At 42.6% G+C, this 26,711-nt stretch overlaps 1 protein-coding gene across 1 annotated transcript in view; it reads left to right on the forward strand.

The window, feature by feature from the left end:
* Positions 1-26,711, forward strand: part of LOC124802543 (serine/threonine-protein phosphatase 6 regulatory ankyrin repeat subunit A-like) — a 407,755-nt gene that overhangs the window by 285,292 nt on the left and 95,752 nt on the right. Inside the window, exon 12 of the mRNA XM_047263406.1 lies at positions 15,157-15,267. Within this exon, the coding sequence (XP_047119362.1) occupies positions 15,157-15,267 (111 nt within the window). The remainder of the gene's footprint in view (positions 1-15,156; positions 15,268-26,711) is intronic.

A 26,711-nucleotide genomic window follows, 5' to 3' on the forward strand; every position in this document is an offset into this window, starting at 1 on the left:
GCTGCCTTACGTAACCAAGGTCGTTTGCTTGCTATATAAGCAGGCAATGCACGCCAGCGGAATCATTCCGCCGTGAGCTCCATCTGCAACAGCATTGAAGCACTATGCCTCGTCGACGTGTTTATCATCAACGCCGCCACCGCATGCCTGTCTACAAACACATAATAAGCCTAGAAAATAAACTTGGCACAAATGGAACTCTTTGGAGTTTAAACACTTCTGCTGGTCATCAAATTCCCCAGACATGAACATTATTGAGTACATTGAGGATGCCTTGCAATGTTCTAATGTTCTGTTCAGAAGAGACCTCACCCCCCCCCCCCCTCCCCGCCCCCCGCCCCCATACTCTTACGGATTTATGGGCAGCCCTGCAGGTTTCATAATGTCAGCTCTCCCCAGCACTAATTCAGACATTAGTTGAGTCCTTGCTATGTCATGCTGCAGCACTTCTGCTGTTCTTCTGGGGCCCTACACAATATTAGGCAGGTGTACCAGTTTCTTTGGCTCTTCAGTGTAGTTACATGAATGCATCAAAAGCTGAGGGCTCAGAGGCCCTTGCATGTCCTTATAAAGATGCCATTCCCATCAGGCGTGACTGTGTAATGTTGCATGCATACAACAGGCCAAGTCATGGCAGTCAGTAACTAGTCTGTCCCTGGCAGCCAACTCAGGTACTTGCAGGCACGCCATTTGAATGTTGGTTAGCACTGTGCTGGCATAGTGGCTTGACTTTTGTCCATTGTGGGCAGTAGGGATACTAACGAGTGAGTTAGTACATCCACTACATGTTATCCTTATTACATGCTTCTGAGGAACAAACACCTTTTCCTTAATGATGAGTCACCACAGAAGATGATGCCATGAGATAGTAAAACCCTGCTGGCAATATTTTGTCATTGAAGTTTTGTATAACCTGGTCTGTGAATTTAAAAATAACATTCTCTGTGGAGGAACCCTTTTCAGTTCCCAATTAAGAGTGACTAAGCACCTTATTTTCAAACAATCACGGTGTAGTTCCTTTATACATAATTTTTTCCAGTAGCTTCAAGGAGGAGGAAAGTAGTGATACTGGCCTCACTGACTGACTGATTGACTGATAAACTCATCATCACTCAGTCCAAACTACTACGGATAGAAACTTGAAATTTGGAGCAGATGTGGATCCTATACCACAGGTAGGCATCGTTTAAGATGGAATTTTTTGAAATTCCAAACCTAAGGGGACAAATTAGGGGATGAAGGATTTTTTAAAAAAATGTCACTATAAGTCAGTTTTGAACCTAGACCTACGAAAATTGATCTTTAGTCAAGAATAGAGAGATACACGTGTCACCATTTTTGGAAATTAACCCTGTGAGGGTGAAATAGTTGGTGAAAGTTTTTATTGAAAATACACTTGTCAACATAAGTTTGGAATATCGTAGAGCTTACTACAATGACTTCTTACAGTACACCCACTGAGGTTTGTACAATATCTTATTAACAAAATAAACATAATTCCTTCTGAAAACAAGAACAATTTTGTTAAAACGAACAATGGAAAATCCATGATGGAACAATGTTTTTCATTACAAAACGTCATTACAAAACAAACCCAGCTCTCTCCTAAGTGTACATCTTGAAACAAAAAGAGTGAAAATATTTACCTAATGGTGATGATAATCAGTCTTTTAGTTGTCAGTATATCCTCCCTGCACGTGGCTTTGACCATCAAGTTTATCTTGGAGCAAGAGTTCCCATTCCTCAATGGCAGCTTCATTGAGGTCCTGAAGATCATCATCCAAACTTCCACACCTATAGAGGTGAAATGGGGGATGAAGGACTATTTGAAAGTATGTCACTAATAAGGGAGTTCTGAAGCTAGACCTACAAAGACTGGTATCTCAGTCAAAAAATTAAAAAAAAATCTGTATTTCAGAATTTTTGGAAATTCAACTACTAAGGATGTAAAATAGTGGGTTAAAGTTTTTTTGAAAATAAATTATTACTAGAGAGCTATTAAAGGGTTTTTCAGGCAACATCTATGAAAACTGGTATTTGACTCCTTGGTTAGAAATTTAAAAAATGCGTGTTTTTGTGTTTCTGGAAATTGAACCCTTACGGGAGTGCAATAGGGGATGAAAATTTTTAAGAAAATATTTATATAATAGAGGGAAACATTCCACGTGGGAAAAATATATCTAAAAAGAAAGATGATGAAACTTACCAAACAAAAGCGCTGGCAGGTCGATAGACACACAAACAAACACAAACATACACACAAAATTCTAGCTTTCGCAACCAATGGTTGCCTCGTCAGGAAAGAGGGAAGGAGAAGGAAAGACAAAAGGATATGGGTTTTAAGGGAGAGGGTAAGGAGTCATTCCAATCCCGGGAGCGGAAAGACTTACCTTAGGGGGAAAAAAGGACAGGTGTGTGTGTGCGAGTGTATACCTGTCCTTTTTTCCCCCTAAGGTAAGTCTTTCCGCTCCCGGGATTGGAATGACTCCTTACCCTCTCCCTTAAAACCCATATCCTTTTGTCTTTCCTTCTCCTTCCCTCTTTCCTGACGAGGCAACCATTGGTTGCGAAAGCTAGAATTTTGTGTGTATGTTTGTGTTTGTTTGTGTGTCTATCGACCTGCCAGCGCTTTTGTTTGGTAAGTTTCATCATCTTTCTTTTTAGATATATTTTTCCCACGTGGAATGTTTCCCTCTATTATATTCATATCATTAATTTGAAGCCAACAATCACGTTTGTTATTGTTATCGTTATTGTTATTGTCACTGTTACATTTCGAAGTCTTTTCTGTCGTCTTATTTCCTCCTTCTGTTTTTGCCAGCAGTTTCACTTTCTATTCACCTTCTCCCTTTTTTACCGTAATCCAGTATACAATTTTATCCCGTCGATATACACTCAATAATACGTAATAATACGTAAATCACTTCGAAACCATAACCAAAAAATTTTTTTTTTTTTTTTTTTTTCCCGCTTTGCTGCTATAAAATCCACCGTTTCCAGTCCACAAACAGTTCCTTTTAGCTATTAAACAACCCTTTCGGCAGTTTTAATAACTTTTGCTTTATTTCCATTTCCGTTTTTCTCACATCACCGATCATTTTTAGCCGCTTCCCACAGGTTTTAACGTCATTATTTCTTCATCAAACAATTGTTAGCTTCATTTCCATAATCTGCCACCACCAAACCACTCCTTTTAATACATCCTCACGTAGTTTTTTCGAAATTTTCCCGAATTTCTCCACCCTTTAACGTGGGATATGTGTGTGTGTGCGAGTGTATACCTGTCCTTTTTTCCCCCTAAGGTAAGTCTTTCCGCTCCCGGGATTGGAATGACTCCTTACCCTCTCCCTTAAAACCCATATCCTTTTGTCTTTCCTTCTCCTTCCCTCTTTCCTGACGAGGCAACCATTGGTTGCGAAAGCTAGAATTTTGTGTGTATGTTTGTGTTTGTTTGTGTGTCTATCGACCTGCCAGCGCTTTTGTTTGGTAAGTTTCATTATCTTTCTTTTTAGATATAAGAAAATATTTAATTACATTGAAGAAATTTTAAAGGTAAATTTATAAAAATTATTATTTTACTTCTCAGTTAGATGTAAAGAAATATTTGTTAGGGGATGAAAGTTGCTGTGGATATACCTCCACAGGAATGTAAAAGACATGATTAATGAAAACTTTGGACTCCAGCTACCAGAACTGCTTTTTGCTCAGAAGTACATTCAGAAAAGACCATGCTTATAGCAGTGTAGTTAGCATGAGAAGCCTAGGAGGTGTTGCAATTTGTGAACATAAAAATTCAATTAAATAAAAACAAAAACATCCCTGTGGGCCCTACAGTCTATGTGAATGGAGCAGCGCACACTAAGCTGGTTATTAATATCTACAATATTGTGGAAAGGAAAGATTGCTACTCACCTCACAGCGAAGATGTTGAGTCACAGACAGACACATCAAAAAGATTGCAGCCACTAAAACAAAATAAACTGAAGGTTAATCATTTTTTCATAATGTAGCTCAGTATTTACAGAATAATTAATGATATGAACTTCTCCTGACCTTGTTACTCTTGAGACTTTGCTGCAGATGCTGTTTCCTGGAGGTTTGTTGAGTTAAAATAGTGCAGAGAACTGCATGGTTCCAATAACTGTGTAAAGACAGTTGTTGTTTCAGGTGTAGTGTTCATTATGTCGCATACTCCTTGTCAAAATCTTACATCTTACTAGCCCCTCTACTCCCCCTCTCTCACTTTTTACATTCATTTTATAACAATGAATACATTGTTATGTACAGCAAATTTGCTAATGAATCAAACAATGGAAAATCCAGTATGGAATGTAACAATACCAAGGAAGGAAAGCTGCAACTCACCACATAGCAGAGATGCTGAGTCACGATAGGCACACCAAAAATATTCACACAATTATAGCTTTGGGCCATTAAGGCCTTACACACACACACACACACACACACACACACACACACACACACACACACATCTGAATTAAAAGACTGGGTGTGCTGGTGAAATGATGGCTGTCTAGTGCTGGAATGGGAACAGGGAGGGGGCTGGATGGGTGACGACAGTGACTAATGAAGGTTGAGGCCAGGAAGGTTACGGGAACATAGGATGTATTGCAGGGAAAGTTCCCATCTGCGCAATTCAGAAAAGCTGGTGTTGGTGGGAAGGATACATATGGCACAGCCTGTGAAGCAGTCGTTGAGATGAGGGATATCATGTTTGGCAGCGTGTTCGGCAACAGAGTGGTCTACTTGTTTTTTGGCTACAGTTTGTCGGTGGCCATTCCTGCAGGCAGACAGCTTGTTGGTTGTCATGCCTACATATAATGCAACACAGTGGTTGCAGCTTAGCTTGTAAATCACATGACTGGTTTCACAGGTAGCCTTGCCTTTGATGGGATAGGTGATGTTAGTGATTAGACTGGAGTAGGTGGTGGTAGGAGGATGTATGGGACAAGTCTTGTAACCAGGTCTATTACAGGGATATGAGCCATGAGGTAAGGGATTGGGAGCAGGGATTGTGTAAGGATGGATGAGTATATTGTGTAGGTTCAGTGGACGGCAGAATACCACAGTAGGAGGGCTGGGAAGGATAGTGGGCAGCAAATTTCTCATTTCAGGGCATGACAAGAGGTAATCAAAACCCTTGTGGAGAATGTAATTCAGTTGTTCCAGTCCCTGATGGTACTGAGTTACGAGGGGAATGATCCTCTGTGGCCGGACTGTGGGACTTTGGAAAGTGGTGGGAGACTGGAAAGACAAGGCACAGGAGATTTGTGTTTGTACAAGGATGGGAGGATAATTACGATCATTGAAGGCTTCAGTGAGACCCTCAGCATATTTTGAGAGGGACCGCTTGTCACTGCAGATGTGACGACCATTGGTGGCTAGGCTGCACAGAAGGGACCTCTTGGTATGGAATGGGTGTCAGCTGTCGAAGGGGAGGCATTGCTGGTGGTTAGTAGGTTTGATATGGATGGAGGTACTGATATAGCCATCTCTGAGGTGAAGGTCAACATCTAGGAAGGTGGCTTGTTGGGTTGAGTGGGGGAGAAGTTGTTGAGGTTCTGGAGGTATGTGAATAAGGTGTCCTCACCTTCAATCCAGATAGCAAAGATGTCATCAATGATTCTGAACCAGGTGAGGGATTTAGGATTCTGGGTTTTTAGGAAGGATTCCTCTAGATGGCCCATGAATAGGTCAGCTTAGGATGGTGCCATGCGGGTGCCCATAGCCGTACCACGGATTTGTTTGTAGGTAATTGTGGGTGAGGATATAGTTGGTCATGGAGACTAGGAAGGAGGTTGTTGGTATGGAACCATAGGGCATCTGGAAAGGTAGTGTTCGATAACAGTAAGGCCATGGGCATTAGGAACATTAGTGTACAGGGAGGTGGCATCAATAGTGACAAGCAAGGCACCATGTGGTAAAGGGAAAGGAACTGTGGAGAGTCAGTCGAGGAAATGGTTGGTATCTTTTATATAGGAGGATAGGTTCCAGGTAATAGGTTGAAGGTGTTGGTCTATGAGAGCAGAGATTCTCTCAGTGGGGGCACAGGAACCGACCACAGTGGGGCATCCTGGGTGATGGGGTTTATGGACTTTAGGAGGCATGTAGAAGGTGGGAGTGCGGGGAGTGGTAGGGGTGAGCAGAGAGATGGACTCTGGGGAGAGGTTCTGGGATGGGCCTAAGGATTTGAGTAGTGACTGGAGATCCTGCTGGATTGCTGGAATGGGATCACTGTGGCACGGTTTGTAGGTGGAAGTACCTGACAGCTGATGGAGTCCTTCTGCCATCTAATCCCTGCGGTTCAAAACAACAGTGGTGGAGCCTTTGTCAGCAGGTAGGATTATAAGGTCAGGATCAGTTTTTAGATGGTGGGCTGCAGTTCTTTCTGCGGATGTAAGGTTAGTTTGCATGTTGAGGGATTTGGGGAATGATGTTGAGGCAAGGGTCTAGGTTAAGAAATTCTGGAAAGTTAACAGGGGGTGGTTTGGAGGCAGTGGGGAGATCACAGTTGGATGGAGGGGTGAACCGAGTTAGGCAAGGTTCAATATTGGTCTTTGGTTGAGTCTGATTGGTCGGGTTGGTGGCAAAAAAGTGTTTCGACTGTAGGGACTGGGAGAAGGTCTTTAACTAGTCCTGCATGGTTGAATTTGGGAGTGGGGCAAAAGGTGAGGCCTTTGGAAAGGACTGATATTTCTGTGGGACTAAGGCTTCTGGAGGAAAGGTTCATAACTGTGTTGCTGGTCTGTTTAGGGTCTGGGTTCTGTGTGGTGGTGGGAGGGAGTTTTGGAAGGTGGGGTAAGTGTAGTAGGTCTACGAGACAGGGTTTGCAGCTATGAGGGGGCGTGGGGGAGGTTTGGAGGTCGTTGTAGAAGTGGTGGACAGTGGTACTCCAAGGCGGGAGTAGGAAGTGAGCAGGATGGAGAGCTAATTGAGGTGGTGTTGTGCATGTTGCTCAAGTTCCTGCAGGGCAAGAGTTTCAATGTGTGTGTTATGGGTTCCAGGAATTTGAGATTACATAGCAGGAGAATTTTGCAGATGGAGAGAAGGTACTGCAAGGAGGATTGGGCTTGGTTGATATGGTTTTGCAGGACTGTGTTGGTGAGGGCTAAGGATTGGCGGAATCTGAACAGGTGGAGGTCATTGTGGAAGGAGGGGTGGCAACCAGAGATGGGTAATTTGATGGTAGGGCCATGAGGGGGGATTTCATGAGCCAAGCAACAACGCAGGAACAGTATGTGGGACTGGGACCTGGCCAGTGATAAGAAAACTCTTCTGTAGTGATGCAGATGGAAGGAGCAAGGATCCATGGTGGTGCAAAAAATTCGAAAAATTATATAAGGAAGTAGATTTCCATCCAAAAGATTATGCAAAAATACACCCAAATACGTGTGAAAAGGATGAAATGGATTCACAAAGGTTGGGGGGGAGGGGGGGGGGGGCAAGATGAAATCTGAGGAAGATGACGATAGTGGAAAGCGAAAACTCACTAAAATTGGCGAGAAGTCACAAGGGTCAAAGTAGAGAATAACTAATCAATAATAAAAATATGTATATTACTGTGGGTAGCTGGTTTGAGGGTGGATAAGTGTAAAGAAGGGGGATGGCAGATGTGACTGGATCAGGTGGATTTAGTGGGTGCGAACAGGGATAGAATGAAAAAAGGGTGGGGAGAGGTTCTTAGTTAGAGATGTAAGATCATGTGGCACCGGAAAAGTGCGGTAGATAACATGCAAAAATATGGGAATTGACACAGGGCGCATGATCAGTTTGAAGGTATAGGCTTCATTATATTGGCGGGAATAATGTGGGACCTAAGATACATTCAGCGTGGTCTTGAGGCCATCTGCTACACGCAGCCGAGATGGTTGATACAGTGTGGCTCAGAAGTAGAGTGTGCAGTGTGGTTCATAAGGCAACAAGAGAAACACAGGGAAGACAAGAAAGAAGAATGGACATTGAGTATAGGGGATGCAAAAGAAAGTAGTTACAAGGGAAAACAGCACAGGGTTAGGATTGAAGAAAAACTGTCAGGCAAAAATCAAACAATGGAAAATGCAGGATGGAATGTAACAATACCAAGGAAGGAAAGTTGCTACTCACCATATTGGGGAGATGCTGAGTTGCAATAGGCACAACAAAAATATTCACACAGTTATAGCTTTGGGCCATTAAGGCCTTTGTCAACAGTAGGTTGGTTGGTTTGTGGGATTAAAGGGACCAGACGGCTACAGTCATCGGTCCCTGTCAACAGTGGACAGCTATACGCACACACACACACACACACACACACACACACACACACACATCACACACACACAACTTGCACACACATCTGCAGTCTCAGACAGTTGAAACCACACTGTGAGCAGCAGTACCAGTGCATGATGGGAGTGGTGACTGGGTGGGGGTAAGAGGAGACTGGGTTGGGGAGGGGGAGGCATAGTATCGTGGGAGTGGTGGACAGTGAAGTGTTGCAGTTTAGACAGAGGGCAGGAGAGAAGGTGTGGCAGGGGGAGGGGGTAAGTAGCGGAAAGGAGAGAAATAAAAAGAAATTAAAAGACTGGGTGTGGTGGTGAAATGATGGCTGTGTAGTGCTGGAATGGGAACAGGGAGGGGGCTGGATGGGTGAGGATGGTGACTAACAAAGGTTGATGCCATGAGGGTTGCGGGAACGTAGGATGTAGTGTAGGGAAAGTTCCCACCTGCACAATTCAGAAATGGTGGTGTTGGTGGGAAGGATCCATATGGCACAGGCTGTGAAGCAGTCATTGAAATGAGGGACATCATGTTTGGCAGCTAATTTGCTAATGACAGTTACAAAAGTTGCTTATAATTACAAAAAATATCATCTGGTAGTTACAAATGAAATGCATGGACATAGTCAGTTACATTTCTTCTGTTGTTAAGGAAATATCGTTAAAATGCTTTGAATAAAAAGTGCTGGGTACATTTTTGTTAATTACACAGAAACTACTTTATCCCAAATCTACATAATACAGTACCTCTTTCGAATATGCGTACATTAGTTTTTGATGTGAACAGAATTCAATAAATATTACAGTAGTCCAAATCTCCGCTTTATTTAAATTGTCATTGTGGTTTTGCTTTATGAATTTCAGTGATTTTATAGTAATTAGATGTTGTTATGATTGGCAATTGCATAGTAAGCCTTTAGTATGTTAATCATGGGTGTTACAGATTTCAAACATTAAAAAAACAGTATTTTTGGTGTCTGTTTTATTATGTGAAAGTTTGTAACTGAATGGTCCCAATTGCAGGTAAATGAATTGATTATGTGTATTCCTACCAATGGATGTATGTAATATTGATTAAATTTCTGAAGATACTCACATCTCATGAGGAAAAACCTGTAATGAAGGACAACTGTGTGTGACTTCTAGCTGCTCCACAGTTCTATTTGTATCACGTTCATCTATAAAAATGATACTTAATAGTATACCATTTTTTGGTGTAATTCTTATGAGAAAAATTAACAACAGAGCGCTGTTGACACTGTTTATTAATGTTTCCAAATAATTTCTCTCAGAAAATTAATATTAAAATCTCCTCACTACCATATGCTAAGCAGCATAATACTTGAAAGTTTGAAACTTCTCAGTGGGTATCTGTTTACTCTAACAATTATAAATAGCATTTTCAGTGAAAACAATTCACAAGCACAGGATTCCAATTGTTTATCATACTAGTAACTGTTGGTATCAATAGATTTGAGCTTAATTTTATTTTTTACAAATACAAAAACTCTTCCTTTGTCCATAATTTTCCTGCAGAAATGGGTTGCTAATTTGTAGTCTTCTGTGTTCAGCATACTGATTCCTTTATTAACATGGCACTCATACAAACATAATATATCAGTATCCTTTTGACATCTAGATCGTGTAAACAGATCAGATGTTATTTATTTTTGTTTTTTATTCCTTTTAATATTCTTATTCAAAACAGTGAAGTTATTGTATAAATGTTTCTTTTGTGTGTGACCCTTCATTTGTATGGGCCTCTTTTAAAGCAATCTATCTGAATGACATTAAACTAGCCTTCATGGCTACATTTGAAACACTTAAATTGTTTATAACTGTTTATAACTGTCAGTCTTGAATGAGGTGTGTACCTCAGACTTGTTACATTTCCACCACCTTGAATAATATCTGGATCCACTTAACATATGTCAGGTGGTTAGTGTCAAGTTAATCAAATACGTGATAAAGCCAGAGCAGCTGAAATACTTTTAAAACTTGTTTATTGAGTCACAAACTGGCAAAGACTAACAAAGGTTTTGCGGCTAAAACATGACATAGGACTTGCGGTCCCATTGTTGTTGCCTTTGATCCGTATATAGCTTCCAACACTAACAAAATTGTAATATACACTCCTGGAAATGGAAAACAGAACACATTGACACCAGTGTGTCAGACCCACCATACTTGCTCCGGACACTGCGAGAGGGCTGTACAAGCAATGATCCCACGCACGGCACAGCGGACACACCAGGAACCGCGGTGTTGGCCGTCGAATGGCGCTAGCTGCGCAGCATTTGTGCACCACCGCCGTCAGTGTCAGCCAGTTTGCCGTGGCATACGGAGCTCCATCGCAGTCTTTAACACTGACTGGTAGCATGCCGCGACAGCGTGGACGTGAACCGTATGTGCAGTTGACGGACTTTGAGCGAGGGCGTATAGTAGGCATGCGGGAGGCCGGGTGGACGTACCGCCGAATTGCTCAACACGTGGGGCGTGAGGTCTCCACAGTACATCGATGTTGTCGCCAGTGGTCGGCGGAAGGTGCACGTGCCCGTCGACCTGGGACCGGACCGCAGCGACGCACGGATGCACGCCAAGACCGTAGGATCCTACGCAGTGCCGTAGGGGACCGCACCGCCACTTCCCAGCAAATTAGGAACACTGTTGCTCCTGGGGTATCGGCGAGGACCATTCGCAACCATCTCCATGAAGCTGGGCTACGGTCCCGCACACCGTTAGGCCGTCTTCCGCTCACGCCCCAACATCGTGCAGCCCGCCTCCAGTGGTGTCGCGACAGGCGTGAATGGAGGGACGAATGGAGACGTGTCGTCTTCAGCGATGAGAGTCGCTTCTGCCTTGGTGCCAATGATGGTCGTATGCGTGTTTGGCGCCGTGCAGGTGAGCGCCACAATCAGGACTGCATACGACCGAGGCACACAGGGCCAACACCCGGCATCATGGTGTGGCGAGCGATCTCCTACACTGGCCGTACACCACTGGTGATCGTCGAGGGGACACTGAATAGTGCACGGTACATCCAAACCGTCATCGAACCCATCGTTCTACCATTCCTAGACCGGCAAGGGAACTTGCTGTTCCAACAGGACAATGCACGTCCGCATGTATCCCGTGCCACCCAATGTGCTCTAGAAGGTGTAAGTCAACTACCCTGGCCAGCAAGATCTCCGGATCTGTCCCCCATTGAGCATGTTTGGGACTGAATGAAGCGTCGTCTCACGTGGTCTGCACGTCCAGCACGAACGCTGGTCCAACTGAGGCGCCAGGTGGAAATGGCATGGCAAGCCGTTCCACAGGACTACATCCAGCATCTCTACGATCGTCTCCATGGGAGAATAGCAGCCTGCATTGCTGCGAAAGGTGGATATACACTGTACTAGTGCCGACATTGTGCATGCTCTGTTGCCTGTGTCTATGTGCCTGTGGTTCTGTCAGTGTGATCATGTGATGTATCTGACCCCAGGAATGTGTCAATAAAGTTTCCCCTTCTTGGGACAATGAATGCACGGTGTTCCAGGAGTGTATATTGTGCCAAGGAGACTTATTTGAATTTACAGTTATGATTTCATTACTTTTACAAAACTGATTACAGAATTTGACTTTACAAATCATTGTGATGTTTTTGAATTGGTTAACGAGTTGAAATATTACAGTGTTTATGACAAAATTACATAAAATATGCATTCATAACAACAATAATACTATAAACACAGGTTGATTTTTGTTCCTAAAATCAATCCAGTGACTTTACAGTCAGCTCTGTAAACATTACTGTCACTTTTGTGTGTACAAATTCCGTGAATGATAATTTGGACTTTTGTTTATAATGATTTTGATATATTTCGGGTTTGTGGTTCTAGATTTTTATAAATTAATTATAGTTCATCTTAATACTGGTCTCAATGCATCTCAAGCTGACTTAATTTCATCAATACAGTAATCCAGTAGCGTTACAATACAAGGTCTTTCACTTAAATAACTTGGCGATCTAGTTCAAATCGAGTACTTTGTTAGCATTAGAAACATTGTTTTCATTAAATGTTGCCCTATTCTGCTGCATTGTATTGTATTTAAGCTACAAAAAAAAAAAAAAACACCACTTATCACAGGAATTCTACCACTGGTTACAGTGCTGCCCCCACCCCGCACCCCTTTCCTATATTTTCAACTATCAGTGATGCTAATCTATCTTACTCATTCCTGTTAAGGAATAGGCTGTGTCTTGTGTATCCTGGCCAGGCCATTGCTCGCCTGCTTGTCCTCCATCTGTGAATAGTTGGTCTTCTTCACTAAGATCCCTAGTCAATGTCTTGATATTTTATATTAGCTGCCTAAGGCTAGTGCTAGGATATTTGATTCATTATCTGGTCATTAATTACCTGGCCTACTCATGGAATCTTCAGCATTTTTCGGTAGCCCCAAATTCCAAACTCTTCTAGTCTGCACTGTTTATTATTCACATTTCAATTCCAGATAAGACAACACTCCAGACAAATACCTTCATAAAAGATTTTTTAACACTTACATGTGTATTAGATGTTAGCAAATCCACTCAACCCCCCCACCCCCACCCCTCCACCACAGTGAACCATGGATCTTGCCATTGGTGAGGAGGCCTACATGCCGTAGTGTCGCAGATAGCCATACTGCAGGTGCAACCACAACGGAGGGGTACCTGTTGAGAGGCCAGACAAACATGTGGTTTCTGAAGAGGGGCAGCAACCTTTTCAGTAGTTGCAGGGGCAACAGTCTGGATGATTGACTGATGTGGCCTTGTAACACTAACCAAAATGACCTGTCTGTGCTGGTGTTGCAAACAGCAGAAAGCAATAGGAAACAACAGCCATAATTTTCCCCAAGGGTGTGCAGCTCTACTGTATGGTTAAATTTGAATGGCGTCCTCTTGGGCAAAATAGTCCCATATTCAGATCTCTGTACTGGAACTACTCAGGAGGATGATTTCATCAGGAGAAACATAACTGGCATTCTATGGGTCAGAGGGTAGAATGTTAGATCCCTTAATAGGGCTGACAGTTAGAAAATTTAAAGAGGGAAATGGATAGGCTAAAGTTAGATATAGTGGGAGCTAGTGAAGTTCAGTGGTAGGAGAAACAGGAATTTGTGTCAGATGAATACAGTGTTATAAATACAAAATCAAATGGTGGTAACTCAGGATTGGTTTTGTAAATAATAAGAAAATAGAAATGTGGGTAAACCACTATGAACAGTTTAATGGGCATATTATTGTAGCCAAGACAGACATAAGTCCAACACTCACCACAGTAGTAAAAGTTTATATGAGAACTAGCTAATCCAGGATTAATTTGAGTCCAGATGGACCCCTAGAAATTTACATTCATTTGCTTCCTCTGCCACTATGCTGCATCCCTCATTTATGCATGAGTGATGTGAGCTGCCAGTTGTAAATATTAGCATCTGGGATTTATTTACATTGACCTTTAATCCTTGTGCATGAAAACTGAACTTAATTTTAGTATCCCATTACTTCTTGAAAATTTCACCTCCTGACACTCTTTACCATGAAGTAAAACTAAGGTGTCATCAGCATAATTTACGAAGTGTGAGTTAATGTGGTGTACAATGTCATTAATATATGCTAAAAAGAGGAAAGGTCCAAGAATAGAGCCTTGAGGGACTCTCTGCATCACTGCTTCACTTGTGGATTTAACAAGTTAAGATCTTATTGTCAATTTGATGTGCAAGTTTGGTACACTGTTTCCGATTCATGAGATAGGTGGATAGAAGTTTCATTGATGCATTACTGACACTGTAGGCCTGCAGTTTTTTTAAGAGAAGCTCGTGATTTACTGAGTCAAAAGCTTTGCTCAGGTCAAGGAATATTCTAGCTGTGTGTATACCCTGTTTTGTATTGCTGTGTACTTCATGGAAGAAACTGGTAATAGCAGTGGCCGTGCTTAAGTCTTTCCTAAAGCCGTTCTGCGATTCAGTAAGCGTTTTGTCTTGAGAAAAATGGTGTGAGTTGTGATATGATAACTGTTTCAGATATTTTACTGAAGGTAGGGATTAGTGATATTGGTCTATAATTTGAAACTTCTTTTTTACCTCCTTTTTTATGGAATGGCTGAAATACACTTATTTTAAGGCGTTTGGGTATATGTTTTCATTAATACCACAGTTGATAAGATAGGTAATGGATTTAGTTATTTCATTGGCACATTTCTTTAACACCACACTTTAATACCATCCCATCCAGGTGAATGCTTGTTCTTTAGCTTTTGTATTGTGTTAAATATTTCCTGTTGATTCACCTCCATACATTCGAGCTCTGTACCATGCTGATTTGTGGACATGAGCTTTTCAGTCTCTAGGAAATTTATTATATTCAAATGCAGGATATGCTCTAGTATTCTGCAGCAAACCAGTAGTAAGGATATTGTACAATAATTCTGCAGATCCATTCTTTTACCCTTCTTATATACAGGAGTCAAAAACTACACTGCTTCCTATTACACAGTTGTAAGATTTCTACTGGTGCTCCACTGTGTTTACTGGTAACGTTGTTTAACGTAATACGTTGTGTGTTAAACCATTCAATCTTGTAAAAAACATGTTTTATGTTGAAGCCACATTCACAGCTGTGTCAAGAACTCAACATTGGGTGACCTGAGAATGCAGGACCCACTTCACGCACACAGTGCTTGTAGTATGAACTTTTATTATATCTGTGGAAATGTGTTAAACACTACAAGCAGCAGAAAAAAATTACCTATAGCCAAAATAGTAATTTTATTCCTGTAGCAATGCTTCCCAATTCTGTTTGTTCCTAACTTATTTTTTCTGTGTCAGTGACTAATGTGTGAATGGTCTATTGCAGGAATTTTCAAAAATCACAGAAAGGCTAATACAAGGTGAAGCCAGAGTGAATGTTGCTGATCATAACGGTAGAACTCCACTACATTATGCCACCAGAGAAGGAAATTGGAAGGTATAAAATTATTAATTTGTCTAGAAATTGCTTTATTAAATTATCTCCATTCCCATTAGTTGTTGTCATCTTTCAGCGATTTTTGGTGTGGAACTGTTGTAGTGTCTGTAGGACATAGGTCCACAGTTGACCATACAGTCTTTATCTTTCCAGGAAAACTTTTAGGTAGTTGTAAAAAGTTCTGTAGGCATTTGTGCTATCTCAGGAAGAAAATGGGCACAGATATAGCTTCCAATTCCTTCTATGATATGACACACACTGAAGACAAATTAAAATAGTTATCTTCGTACATCCATGTTGAAATGGAGAACAGTGAGGTGTCAGCTGGTATAAATTTATATTAAAAATGAAGAAATTCCTCCAGCTGTATTTAAGGTGTCGATTTTATTTCAGCATCTAGTTTCAACGTTGTAACATCATCATCTTCAGGCCCATACACTCGTTGACGTCAACTGCGTATGGCTGATACTAGAAGTCAGTGGTGCAATATGGATGTGCTCCATGTGGAAGATGGTGTGAGTTACTAACCACCTTCCACACGGAGCACGTCCATATTGCACCACTGACTTCTAGTATCTGCCGCATGCAGCTGACATCAAGGGCCTGAAGATGATGTTCTTACAATGTTGAAACTAGTTGCCGAAATAAAATCGACCCATTAAATACAGCTGGAGGAATTTCTTCATTTTTATTATAAAACAGTTATCAGTCACTCCTTATTTTATTCCATGGTTCATTCTGAGGGTTTACACCCTCTTCTTCATGTGGATCAGTGGCTTATGTATGTGGATGTTTATTCCTAGGTATACTAGTGTTCTGCTATGAATTTAATTTCACAGCAGATTAGTTATAATGTGTTATTTGTTATTATAGAAGATGCAGTAAAGAGCATACCCTGTATGTAACTTTGTTATCATTATCACTCATAATGTATAACTTGCAACTATATTATCATAACAAGTGACACATAATAATTACTTTTAGTGAACAAAACATACTTCATATGAACTGGCTACACGTAGGAAAGATATGGTTATATAAGCCACTTATCCACCTGAAGATGAGAGTGGTAAGCCACAGTGGATCTCTCTCTACCCCCTCCCCCTCTCTCTCTACCCCCCACCCCACCCCTCCATGGTCTGACTAAGTTGACTGTTCTTCTTCCTCTTCCACCAAATCTATTTCTCTTTCCACCATACGGAAGGAAGTATTAGTTCTGAGAGCTTGGAGATGAATCACTTTTCCTTTTATACGTGTCTATCTACATCTTCGTCTATATATGTACTTTGCAAGCCACCATATATTATGTTGTGTCATTTCCTTTCCTGTTCCAAACGCAAAAAGGAAAGACAACTGTCTATATGCCTCCATACAAGCCCCAATGTCTCTAATCTTACTTTCATGGTCCTTATGCAAAATGTACATTGACAGCAGTAGAACCATTCTGCAGTCAGCCTCAAATGCTGGATCTCTAAATTTTCTCAGTAGTGATCCATAAAAAGAATATTGCCTTCTCTCCAGTGATCCCCATTTGAGTTTCCGAAGCATCTGTGTAATACTTGGGTGTTGTTTGTACCTACCAGTAACAAATCTAGCAACCTGCCTCTGAACTGCTTCAATGTCTTCCTTAAATGTGATCTGGTGCATATCCCAAACACTCGAACAGTACTCAACAATGGGTCGCACTAGTGTTGTATATGTGACTACCTTTCCATATGAACACACTTTCCCAAAATTCTCCCAATAAGCCGAACTCAACCATTCACCTTCCCTACAACAGCCCTTACATGCTCATTCCATTTCATTATTGTTTGCAATGTTATGCCTAGATATTTAATTAGCATGACTACTGATAATGCTGTACTCTAACATTATGCTTCCCCCCCCCCCCTTCCCATCAGCATTCAATTACATTTTCTACGTTTATAGCTAGCTGCCATTCATCACACCAACTAATTACTAATTATTTTATCTACATTATCTTGTATCCTCCTACAGTCACTCAACAACAAGACCTTCCCATACACACAGCATCATCAGTGAACAGCCACAAACTGCTGCTTACCCTGTCTGTCAGATCATTTGTGTACACAGAAAATAATATTGGTCCTACCACAATTCCCTGGGGCACTGCTGATCGTACCCCTATCTGAGAATCATAATTTTATCATCTCATAACATACATGTCAAATCATTGATTTATTGTACAGGAGACTCTTCAAGCTTAGAACTATAATAGGTTGTACATGTAATACAACATTTACTAGAACTATAAAATATCTGAATATATATACTATTAATTTTTATGCTCCTCAAATGGTCATGTCATTATCCAAAAAATTCATCCATAGGGCAATAGCATTTTTGTACCAGAGTAAAAAAAAAAAAAAAAAAATATATATATATATATATATATATATATATATATATATATATATATATATATATATATATATATATATATATCTAAAAACAAAGATGATGTGACTTACCAAATGAAAGTGCTGGCAGGTCGACAGACACACAAACAAACACAAACATACACACAAAATTCAAGCTTTCGCAACAAACTGTTGCCTCATCAGGAAAGAGGGAAGGAGAGGGGAAGACGAAAGGAAGTGGGTTTTAAAGGAGAGGGTAAGGAGTCATTCCAATCCCGGGAGCGGAAAGACTTACCTTAGGGGGAAAAAAGGACAGGTATACACTCGCACACACGCACATATCCATCCACACATACAGACACAAGCAGACATACACTCGTACTCTCTGCTGGAAGTATCACTTTGCCACGAAGAAAAATGATCCTAATCCTACCCCTAATGATCCAACTCCCCAAGACACTATCCAAATTGAACCCTGCCTGGAACAGTTCCGTCCTCCGTCACAGCGGGACCCACCTCCTCTTCCTCAAAATCACCCTCTCCAAACCTTCCAGGAATTTCTGACTTCCAGCCTTGCCTCCCAATCCTTCTTAAAAAACCTTAATCCTACTCCCAACATCACCACTGCTGAAGCCCAGGCTATCCGTGATCTGAAGGCTGACCGGTCCATCATCATTCTTCCGGCGGACAAGGGTTCCACGACCGTGGTACTTGATCGTCGGGAGTATGTGGCTGAGGGACTGCGTCAGCTTTCAGACAACACCACATACAAAGTTTGCCAAGGTAATCCCATTCCTGATGTCCAGGCGGAGCTTCAGGGAATCCTCAGAACCTTAGGCCCCCTACAAAACCTTTCACCTGACTCCATCAACCTCCTGACCCCACCGACACCCCGCACCCCTACCTTCTACCTTCTTCCTAAAATTCACAAACCCAATCATCCTGGCCGTCCCATTGTAGCTGGTTACCAAGCCCCCACAGAACGTATCTCCGCCTACGTAGATCAACACCTTCAACCCATTACGTGCAGTCTCCCATCCTTCATCAAAGACACCAACCACTTTCTCGAACGCCTGGAATCCTTACCCAATCCGTTACCCCCAGAAACCATCCTTGTAACCATTGATGCCACTTCCTTATACACAAATATCCCGCACGTCCAGGGCCTCGCTGCAATGGAGCACTTCCTTTCACGCCGATCACCTGCCACCCTACCCAAAACCTCTTTCCTCATTACCTTAGCCAGCTTCATCCTGACCCACAACTTCTTCACTTTTGAAGGCCAGACATACCAGCAATTAAAGGGAACAGCCATGGGTACCAGGATGGCCCCTTCGTACGCCAACCTATTCATGGGTCGCTTAGAGGAAGCCTTCTTGGTTACCCAGGCCTGCCAACCCAAAGTTTGGTACAGATTTATTGATGACATCTTCATGATCTGGACTCACAGTGAAGAAGAACTCCAGAATTTCCTCTCCAACCTCAACTCCTTTGGTTCCATCAGATTCACCTGGTCCTACTCCAAATCCCATGCCACTTTCCTTGATGTTGACCTCCACCTGTCCAATGGCCAGCTTCACACGTCCGTCCACATCAAACCCACCAACAAGCAACAGTACCTCCATTACGACAGCTGCCACCCATTCCACATCAAACGGTCCCTTCCCTACAGCCTAGGTCTTCGTGGCAAACGAATCTGCTCCAGTCCGGAATCCCTGAAGCATTACACCAACAACCTGACTACAGCTTTCGCATCCCGCAACTACCCTCCCGACCTGGTACAGAAGCAAATAACCAGAGCAACTTCCTCATCCTCTCAAACCCAGAACCTCCCACAGAAGAACCACAAAAGTGCCCCACTTGTGACAGGATACTTTCCGGGACTGGATCAGATTTTGAATGTGGCTCTCCAGCAGGGATACGACTTCCTAAAATCCTGCCCAGAAATGAGATCCATCCTTCATGAAATCCTCCCCACTCCACCAAGAGTGTCTTTCCGCCGTCCACCTAACCTTCGTAACCTCTTAGTTCATCCCTATGAAATCCCCAAACCGCCTTCCCTACCCTCTGGCTCCTACCCTTGTAACCGCCCCCGGTGTAAAACCTGTCCCATGCACCCTCCCACCACCACCTACTCCAGTCCTGTAACCCGGAAGGTGTACACGATCAAAGGCAGAGCCACGTGTGAAAGCACCCACGTGATCTACCAACTGACCTGCCTACACTGTGACGCATTCTATGTGGGAATGACCAGCAACAAACTGTCCATTCGCATGAATGGACACAGGCAGACAGTGTTTGTTGGTAATGAGGATCACCCTGTGGCTAAACATGCCTTGGTGCACGGCCAGCACATCTTGGCACAGTGTTACACCGTCCGGGTTATCTGGATACTTCCCACCAACACCAACCTATCCGAACTCCGGAGATGGGAACTTGCCCTTCAGTATATCCTCTCTTCTCGTCATCCGCCAGGCCTCAATCTCCGCTAATTTCAAGTTGCCGCCACTCATACCTCACCTGTCTTTCAACAACTTCTTTGCCTCTACACTTCTGCCTGGTCTTTAAATATGTCTGCTTGTGTCTGTATGTGTGGATGGATATGTGCGTGTGTGCGAGTGTATACCTGTCCTTTTTTCCCCCTAAGGTAAGTCTTTCCGCTCCCGGGATTGGAATGACTCCTTACCCTCTCCTTTAAAACCCACTTCCTTTCGTCTTCCCCTCTCCTTCCCTCTTTCCTGATGAGGCAACAGTTTGTTGCGAAAGCTTGAATTTTGTGTGTATGTTTGTGTTTGTTTGTGTGTCTGTCGACCTGCCAGCACTTTCATTTGGTAAGTCACATCATCTTTGTTTTTAGATATATATTTCCTACGTGGAATGTTTCCCTCTATTATAACCATATATATATATATATATATATATATATATATATATATAAGGGAAACATTCCATGTAGGAAAAATATATCTAAACTATATCTAAAAATATATCCATGTGTGGATGGATATGTGTGTGTGTGCGAGTGTATACCCGTCCTTTTTTCCCCCTAAGGTAAGTCTTTCCGCTCCCGGGATTGGAATGACTCCTTACCCTCTCCCTTAAAACCCACTTCCTTTCGTCTTTCCCTCTCCTTCCCTCTTTCCTGATGAGGCAACAGTTTGTTGCGAAAGATTGAATTTTGTGTGTATGTTTGTGTTTGTTTGTGTGTCTATCGACGTGCCAGCACTTTCGTTTGGTAAGTCACATCATCTTTGTTTCTAGATATATTTTTCCCATGTGGAATGTTTCCCTCTATATATATATATATATATATATATATATATATATAAACAAACACAAACATACACACAAAATTCAAGCTTTCGCAACAAACTGTTGCCTCATCAGGAAAGAGGGAAGGAGAGGGAAAGACGAAAGGATGTGGGTTTTAAGGGAGAGGGTAAGGAGTCATTCCAATCCCGGGAGCGGAAAGACTTACCTTAGGGGGAAAAAAGGACGGGTATACACTCGCGCACACACACACATATCCATCCACACATATACAGACACATAGAGGGAAACATTCTACATAGGAAAAATATATCTAAAAACAAAGATGATGTGACTTACCAAATGAAAGTGCTGGCAGGTCGACAGACACACAAACAAACACAAACATACACACAAAATTCTAGTTTTCGCAACCAACGGTTGCTTCGTCAGGAAAGAGGGAAGGAGAGGGAAAGATGAAAGGATGTGGGTTTTAAGGGAGAGGGTAAGGAGTTATTCCAATCCTGGGAGTGGAAAGACTTACCTTAGGGGGAAAAAAGGACGGGTATACACTCGCACACACACACATATCCATCTGCACATACACAGACACAAGCAGACATTTGTAAAGGCAAAGAGCAGCTCTCTTGAGAGGCCGGGGTGGGGGCGGTCAGCAGGGGTGGTCTGTGGCAGACGGACCACGGTCAGCTCGACAGCGACGTCAGGGAGCTGTGTCGGTAGATGTCGTGAGGGAAAGTTCAGCCACCGAACTTGGAAGTCGTTGAAGTGGGCCGGGCGTCGTACTGGGCCTGCTGATTGTGCCGTGACAGGTGGGCCGGCGGTTTGCGGGTGGAACAGAGCGATGACGACGTCGATGTCTCCAGTGGGCATGGTGAACACACGAAGCATGTCCAGGTCGACGTCGGGCAGCAGGGGAACACATTTCACCAGGTGGCAGGGAATGGCGGAGGTTGTGTCATGAGCACTGGATGAAGAGAAACACACGATGAACAGTGCATAATCGTGCAGTATTATTGAGATGTCGTGGATTATGTCTGGGGGGCCAGGCACAAACACCTTGAGCGAGGGCACGTTCATGGGAGGGTGTGAGAAACGTCGACAGGGTGAGGCAGGTGACAGTGGAGAGGTCAAAGGGACCGACGAAGGGCCTGGCAGCGAGGGTGTGATCATAGGTAAACTTGACATGGGGAGAATGTGGTCACTCAACAGACTGCGTGAGACCGGAGTAGAGGGTAAGGTTGGAGAAGAGCTTGACAATTGGAGCTGGAAGTCACTCGACGGAGTGTGTAAGTCCGACGTGGAGGGAGCGGTCAGAGCTTCGTGAGCCACGACAGCGAGTGGCGTAGTTTGGCCTGAAGGGAGGTAGAAGAAGGCTCGCCATGAGCAGGCTTAAGTCTGTTGATAGAGACTGTCACAGCTGAATCTTTCATCTGGATGTCATAGGTGTTGGCTGAGCACCGGAGAACTCGGTACGGGCCGGTATATGGAGGTTGGAGGGGAGCACGGACAGTGTCATCTCGGAGCATGACATACTTGCAATCATCCAGAGATTTCGGAACATGAACTTTAGGGTGGGAAGGGATGGTGGGCGAAGGGATATGGAGGTTGATGGCATGGCGTCTGACGCAGTCCACGAAGGAACGTAAAGTCAGACTGAGGGAGAGAAACAGAAGGGCTTACAAGTTTGCCAGGGAGCAGAATGTTCTGGCCATATATGAACTCGGCTATTGTGCTTTTGAGGTCTTCCTTATAAATCACACGAATGCCGAGTAGCACAAGGGGAAGGGCCTCCATCCATAGAGAGTCGTGGCATGGGAGAGTCGCCTTGAAAGTGCGGTGCCAGTGCTCGACTAGCCCGTTACTTTGCAGGTGATATGCTGTGGTGCGGATGTGCCGGATGCCGCAAATGTTACAAATCTCATTGAACAGGGCTGACTCAAATTGTCTGCCCTGGTCAGTCATGATGATAGCTGGACATCCGAAACGCGATACCCATGCATCGACGACAGCTCGAGAAAGTTTCTGCCATAATATTTGGGAGGGGGACAGCCTCGACCCAGTGAGTTCTTCGGTTGATAGACGAGAGAATATAACGAAAACTGTTAGATGGGGAGAGAGGGCCGACAATGTCAATATGAATATGCTGTAAACACCCAGGAGGAATCGAAAAGGCACCGAGGAGGGGGGGCGGGGGGGGGGGGGGGGGGGGGGGGGGGGGGTGAAGTGTGCTTGTGTACTTTGCAGTATTGGCACGCAACACAGGAGTGTGCCCATTGCTGGCAGTCCTTGTTGACATTTCTCCACACAAAGCGCTCCACTACGAGGTGGGTGGATGCACGAACACCGGCGTGGGCTAAATTATGCAATGCGTTGAAGACAGTTTGATGGAGCATGGTTGGGATGAGGGGGTGTAATGTGCCTGTACTGTTGTCGCACCAGATCTCACCAGAAATGCAAGGGAAGGTGGTGCGGAGAAAGTGTAGTTAAGAGGTAGAGCGTGAAATCAGGTACACTGCCAGAAGCAGAGTTCATTTTGTTTGCAGATGACACAAGTGTTGCAATAAATAGTATGTTGAGTGTAATTCTAGAAAGATCTGCTAATTATATTTTCATGGATATTAATAAATGGTTTAAAGCCATCTCACTGACATTAAACTTCGAAAAGACTCACTATATGCAATTCAGAACCTGTAAGAGGTTTCCAACCAGCATGTGCATAAAGTATGAAGAAGAGCAGACAGAAGAGGTTGATACTCTTAAATTCCTGGGATTACAACTTGATAATAAATTCAGTTGGGAGGAGCACACCACAGAACGGCAGAAACGCCTTAACAAATCTGTATTTGCAATTCCAGTGTTAGCTGACATATGTGACATAAAAATGAAAAAGCTTGCATACTTTGCCTAGTTTCATTCCATAATGTCATATGGTATAATATTTTGAGGTAACTCTTCAAGTCAAACAAAAGTTTTCACAGTCCAAAAGCATGTAATACGTATGATTTGTGGAGTAAATTCATGGACGTCCTGTAGAAACCTCTTCAAAGAACTGGGTATACTAACTACTGCCTCTCAGTACATTAACTCCTTACTGAAATTTGTCCTAAATAATATATCTCCTTTTCCAACAAGCAGCTCAGTTCATACATACAATACCAGGAACAAAAATGATCTGCAAAAGGACTTAAAAGCACTTACTTCAGTTCAAAAATGGGTCCACTACTCAGGAACACTCATCTTCAATAATTTGCTGGCAAACATAAAAAATTTAGTTACAAATAAAGACCTGTTTAAAAGGAGCCTGAAAGACTTACTAGTGGCCAACTCCTTCTACTCCAGTGACGAATTTTTTAATAGAAACAAATGATGTATTGTATATATTCATACTTTTAGTATTGTTATTTCAGCTTAAAAGATATTGACATGTTCCACATCCACGAGGCTCTCCTCAGCATGGATCTGTGGGACAAAAAACTGATCTAATCTAATCTCCATAGAATTTGGGCTGCATTGTTGAGCATCTGTGTAATCAGCATTGGCGAACAGCAACTGGCGCTGGTGGCTTTGGTTGTTGGTTTCCACGTAGGCGTCGGTGAATGGATGTGGAAGGGAAGTGGGTCGGCACCGGTGAACAGCAACTGGTGCTGGCAGCATCGGATGCTGGTTTCTGCATCTGCGTACCCAAGATGTGTGAGAACTGTATACTCCCCACACCAGCTCTTCTTAGTCATATCGTTATAGGCTGTTGGGTTGGGTTGTTTTGTGGGAAGAGACCAAACAGCTAGGTCATTGGTCTCATCTAATTAGGGAAGGACAGGGAAGGAAGTCAGCCATGCCCTTTCAAAGGAACCATCCCGGCATTTGCTTGAAGCGATTGAGGGAAATCACGGAAAAACCAAATGAGGATGGCCGGACCCGGGATTGAACTGTCATCCTCACAAATGCGAGTCCAGTGTGCTAATAACTGTGCTACCTTGCTTGGTCATTCTAGGCTTAGACTAAGAAGAGATATGTTGTTCTAGGCATATATCTTATTAATCTAATACGTCAAGATCTTCTCTCTGGTTTTTCTAATTGTGGCTTTTTCACTTCTTCTCCCTTATTTACATTTACAAATTTCCTCCATCTGATATTTAGGCAGAATCCAATTCCGTGAAATGGTTCTTTTGTCTTGTTATGCTTGGTTGCTATGGCAACATTTGATAGTGTTTTCTCTTGTTTTCATCTCAGAATTCCTTTTTTCCTTCAGTCCTTTCACACTAGTCGCCATGTTCTAATGTTTTTGATGACAAGAGTGTGTAAAGTTGGATTGCAGCCTTCTCACTTCTTTTACATGCGTAGACTTACTTGGTATACACAGCCGATCTTCTTCTCTGGGTAGCTGGTTATGTCAGTCTCCAAAAACTTCTTCTCTGAAGAATGATGCTAGTTAAAGGAATATATATGACTCATTCTCTCTCTCTCTCTCTCTCTCTCTCTCTCTACTTGTGAAATAAGTAGGTACTCAAAGAATACTTTTAGTTCACTGTTGGTGTATTTCAACTTCCATAAAGAACAAAATTACCATCTCTCACATAACCATTAGACTTCTGGTGAGTCACACGTGTCATCTCACATTAAATGCAAATTAATATATCTTTACCAAACGGGAAGGCACTGGTGGATGGAAACAATAAAAAAAACACAAACAACTTTCAAGCTTTCGCAACCCAAGGTTGCTTCATCAGGAAAGAGGGAAGGAGAGGGAAAGACGAAAGGATGTGTGTTTTAAGGGAGAGGGTAAGGAGTCATTCCAATCCCGGGAGCGGAAAGACTTACCTTAGAGGGGAAAAAGGACAGGTATACACTCGCACACACACATATATTCATACACACATACAGACACATACAGCCAAGTGTTTTGATTGTATCCTGAACCAGTTTTACTTTGTGTGGAGGTGCATTGTCATGTAAAAAAATTACTTTGCCATGTCTTCTGGACCATTCTGGTCTTTTTTCGATCAATGCATAGTTCAAATTGATCATTTGTTGTCTGTAGCAATTAGTATTCACAGTTTCACTGGATTCTAGAAGCTCATGATACACCACACCTTTCTGATCCCACCAAACACAGAGCATTGTCTTCTTGGTGAATCGATCTCGTTTTGCAGTCGATGTTGATGGTTGTCCTGGATTAACCCATGATTTTTCCCATTTAGGATTCTTAAAATAAATCCATTTTTCATCACCATAACAATTCGATGCAAAATTGATTTTCTTTCATGTCTTTGAATCAAAATTTGACAAATGGTTTTTCGGTTTTGCCATCTATCTTTCATTCAATTCATGTGGCACCCATTTCCCACACTTTTGGATCTTTCACATAGCTTTCAAACGGTCAGAAATTGTTTGTTGTGCAACATTTAGCATTACTGCCATTTGATTCTGACTCAAAGTATCATCTTCATCCAATATTGCTTGCAATTCAGCGTCTTCGAACTTTTTCAGTGGTCTTCCACGTTCTTCATTTCTTACATCAAAATCATTATTTCTGAACCATTGAAATCATCTTTTGCATGTTGCTTCTGATAAAGCATGATCACCATATGCCTCGACAAGCATTCGATGCAACTCTGCAGCACTTTTTTTCAAATGAGAACAAAAAATTAATGCTTTCCGCAAATCATCACTTTCTGCTACAAAATTCGACATTGTTAGCATGATGAAAACATATGATGTTGTTTGTTCCATGACTTGATGTATACTAAATATCTTTGACAGATGTCATACCAACCAAACAAAAAAATTTAAGGT

Source organism: Schistocerca piceifrons, chromosome 1, assembly GCF_021461385.2.
Source record: "Schistocerca piceifrons isolate TAMUIC-IGC-003096 chromosome 1, iqSchPice1.1, whole genome shotgun sequence".
In the NCBI taxonomy this organism is placed as follows: Eukaryota; Metazoa; Arthropoda; class Insecta; order Orthoptera; family Acrididae; genus Schistocerca; species Schistocerca piceifrons.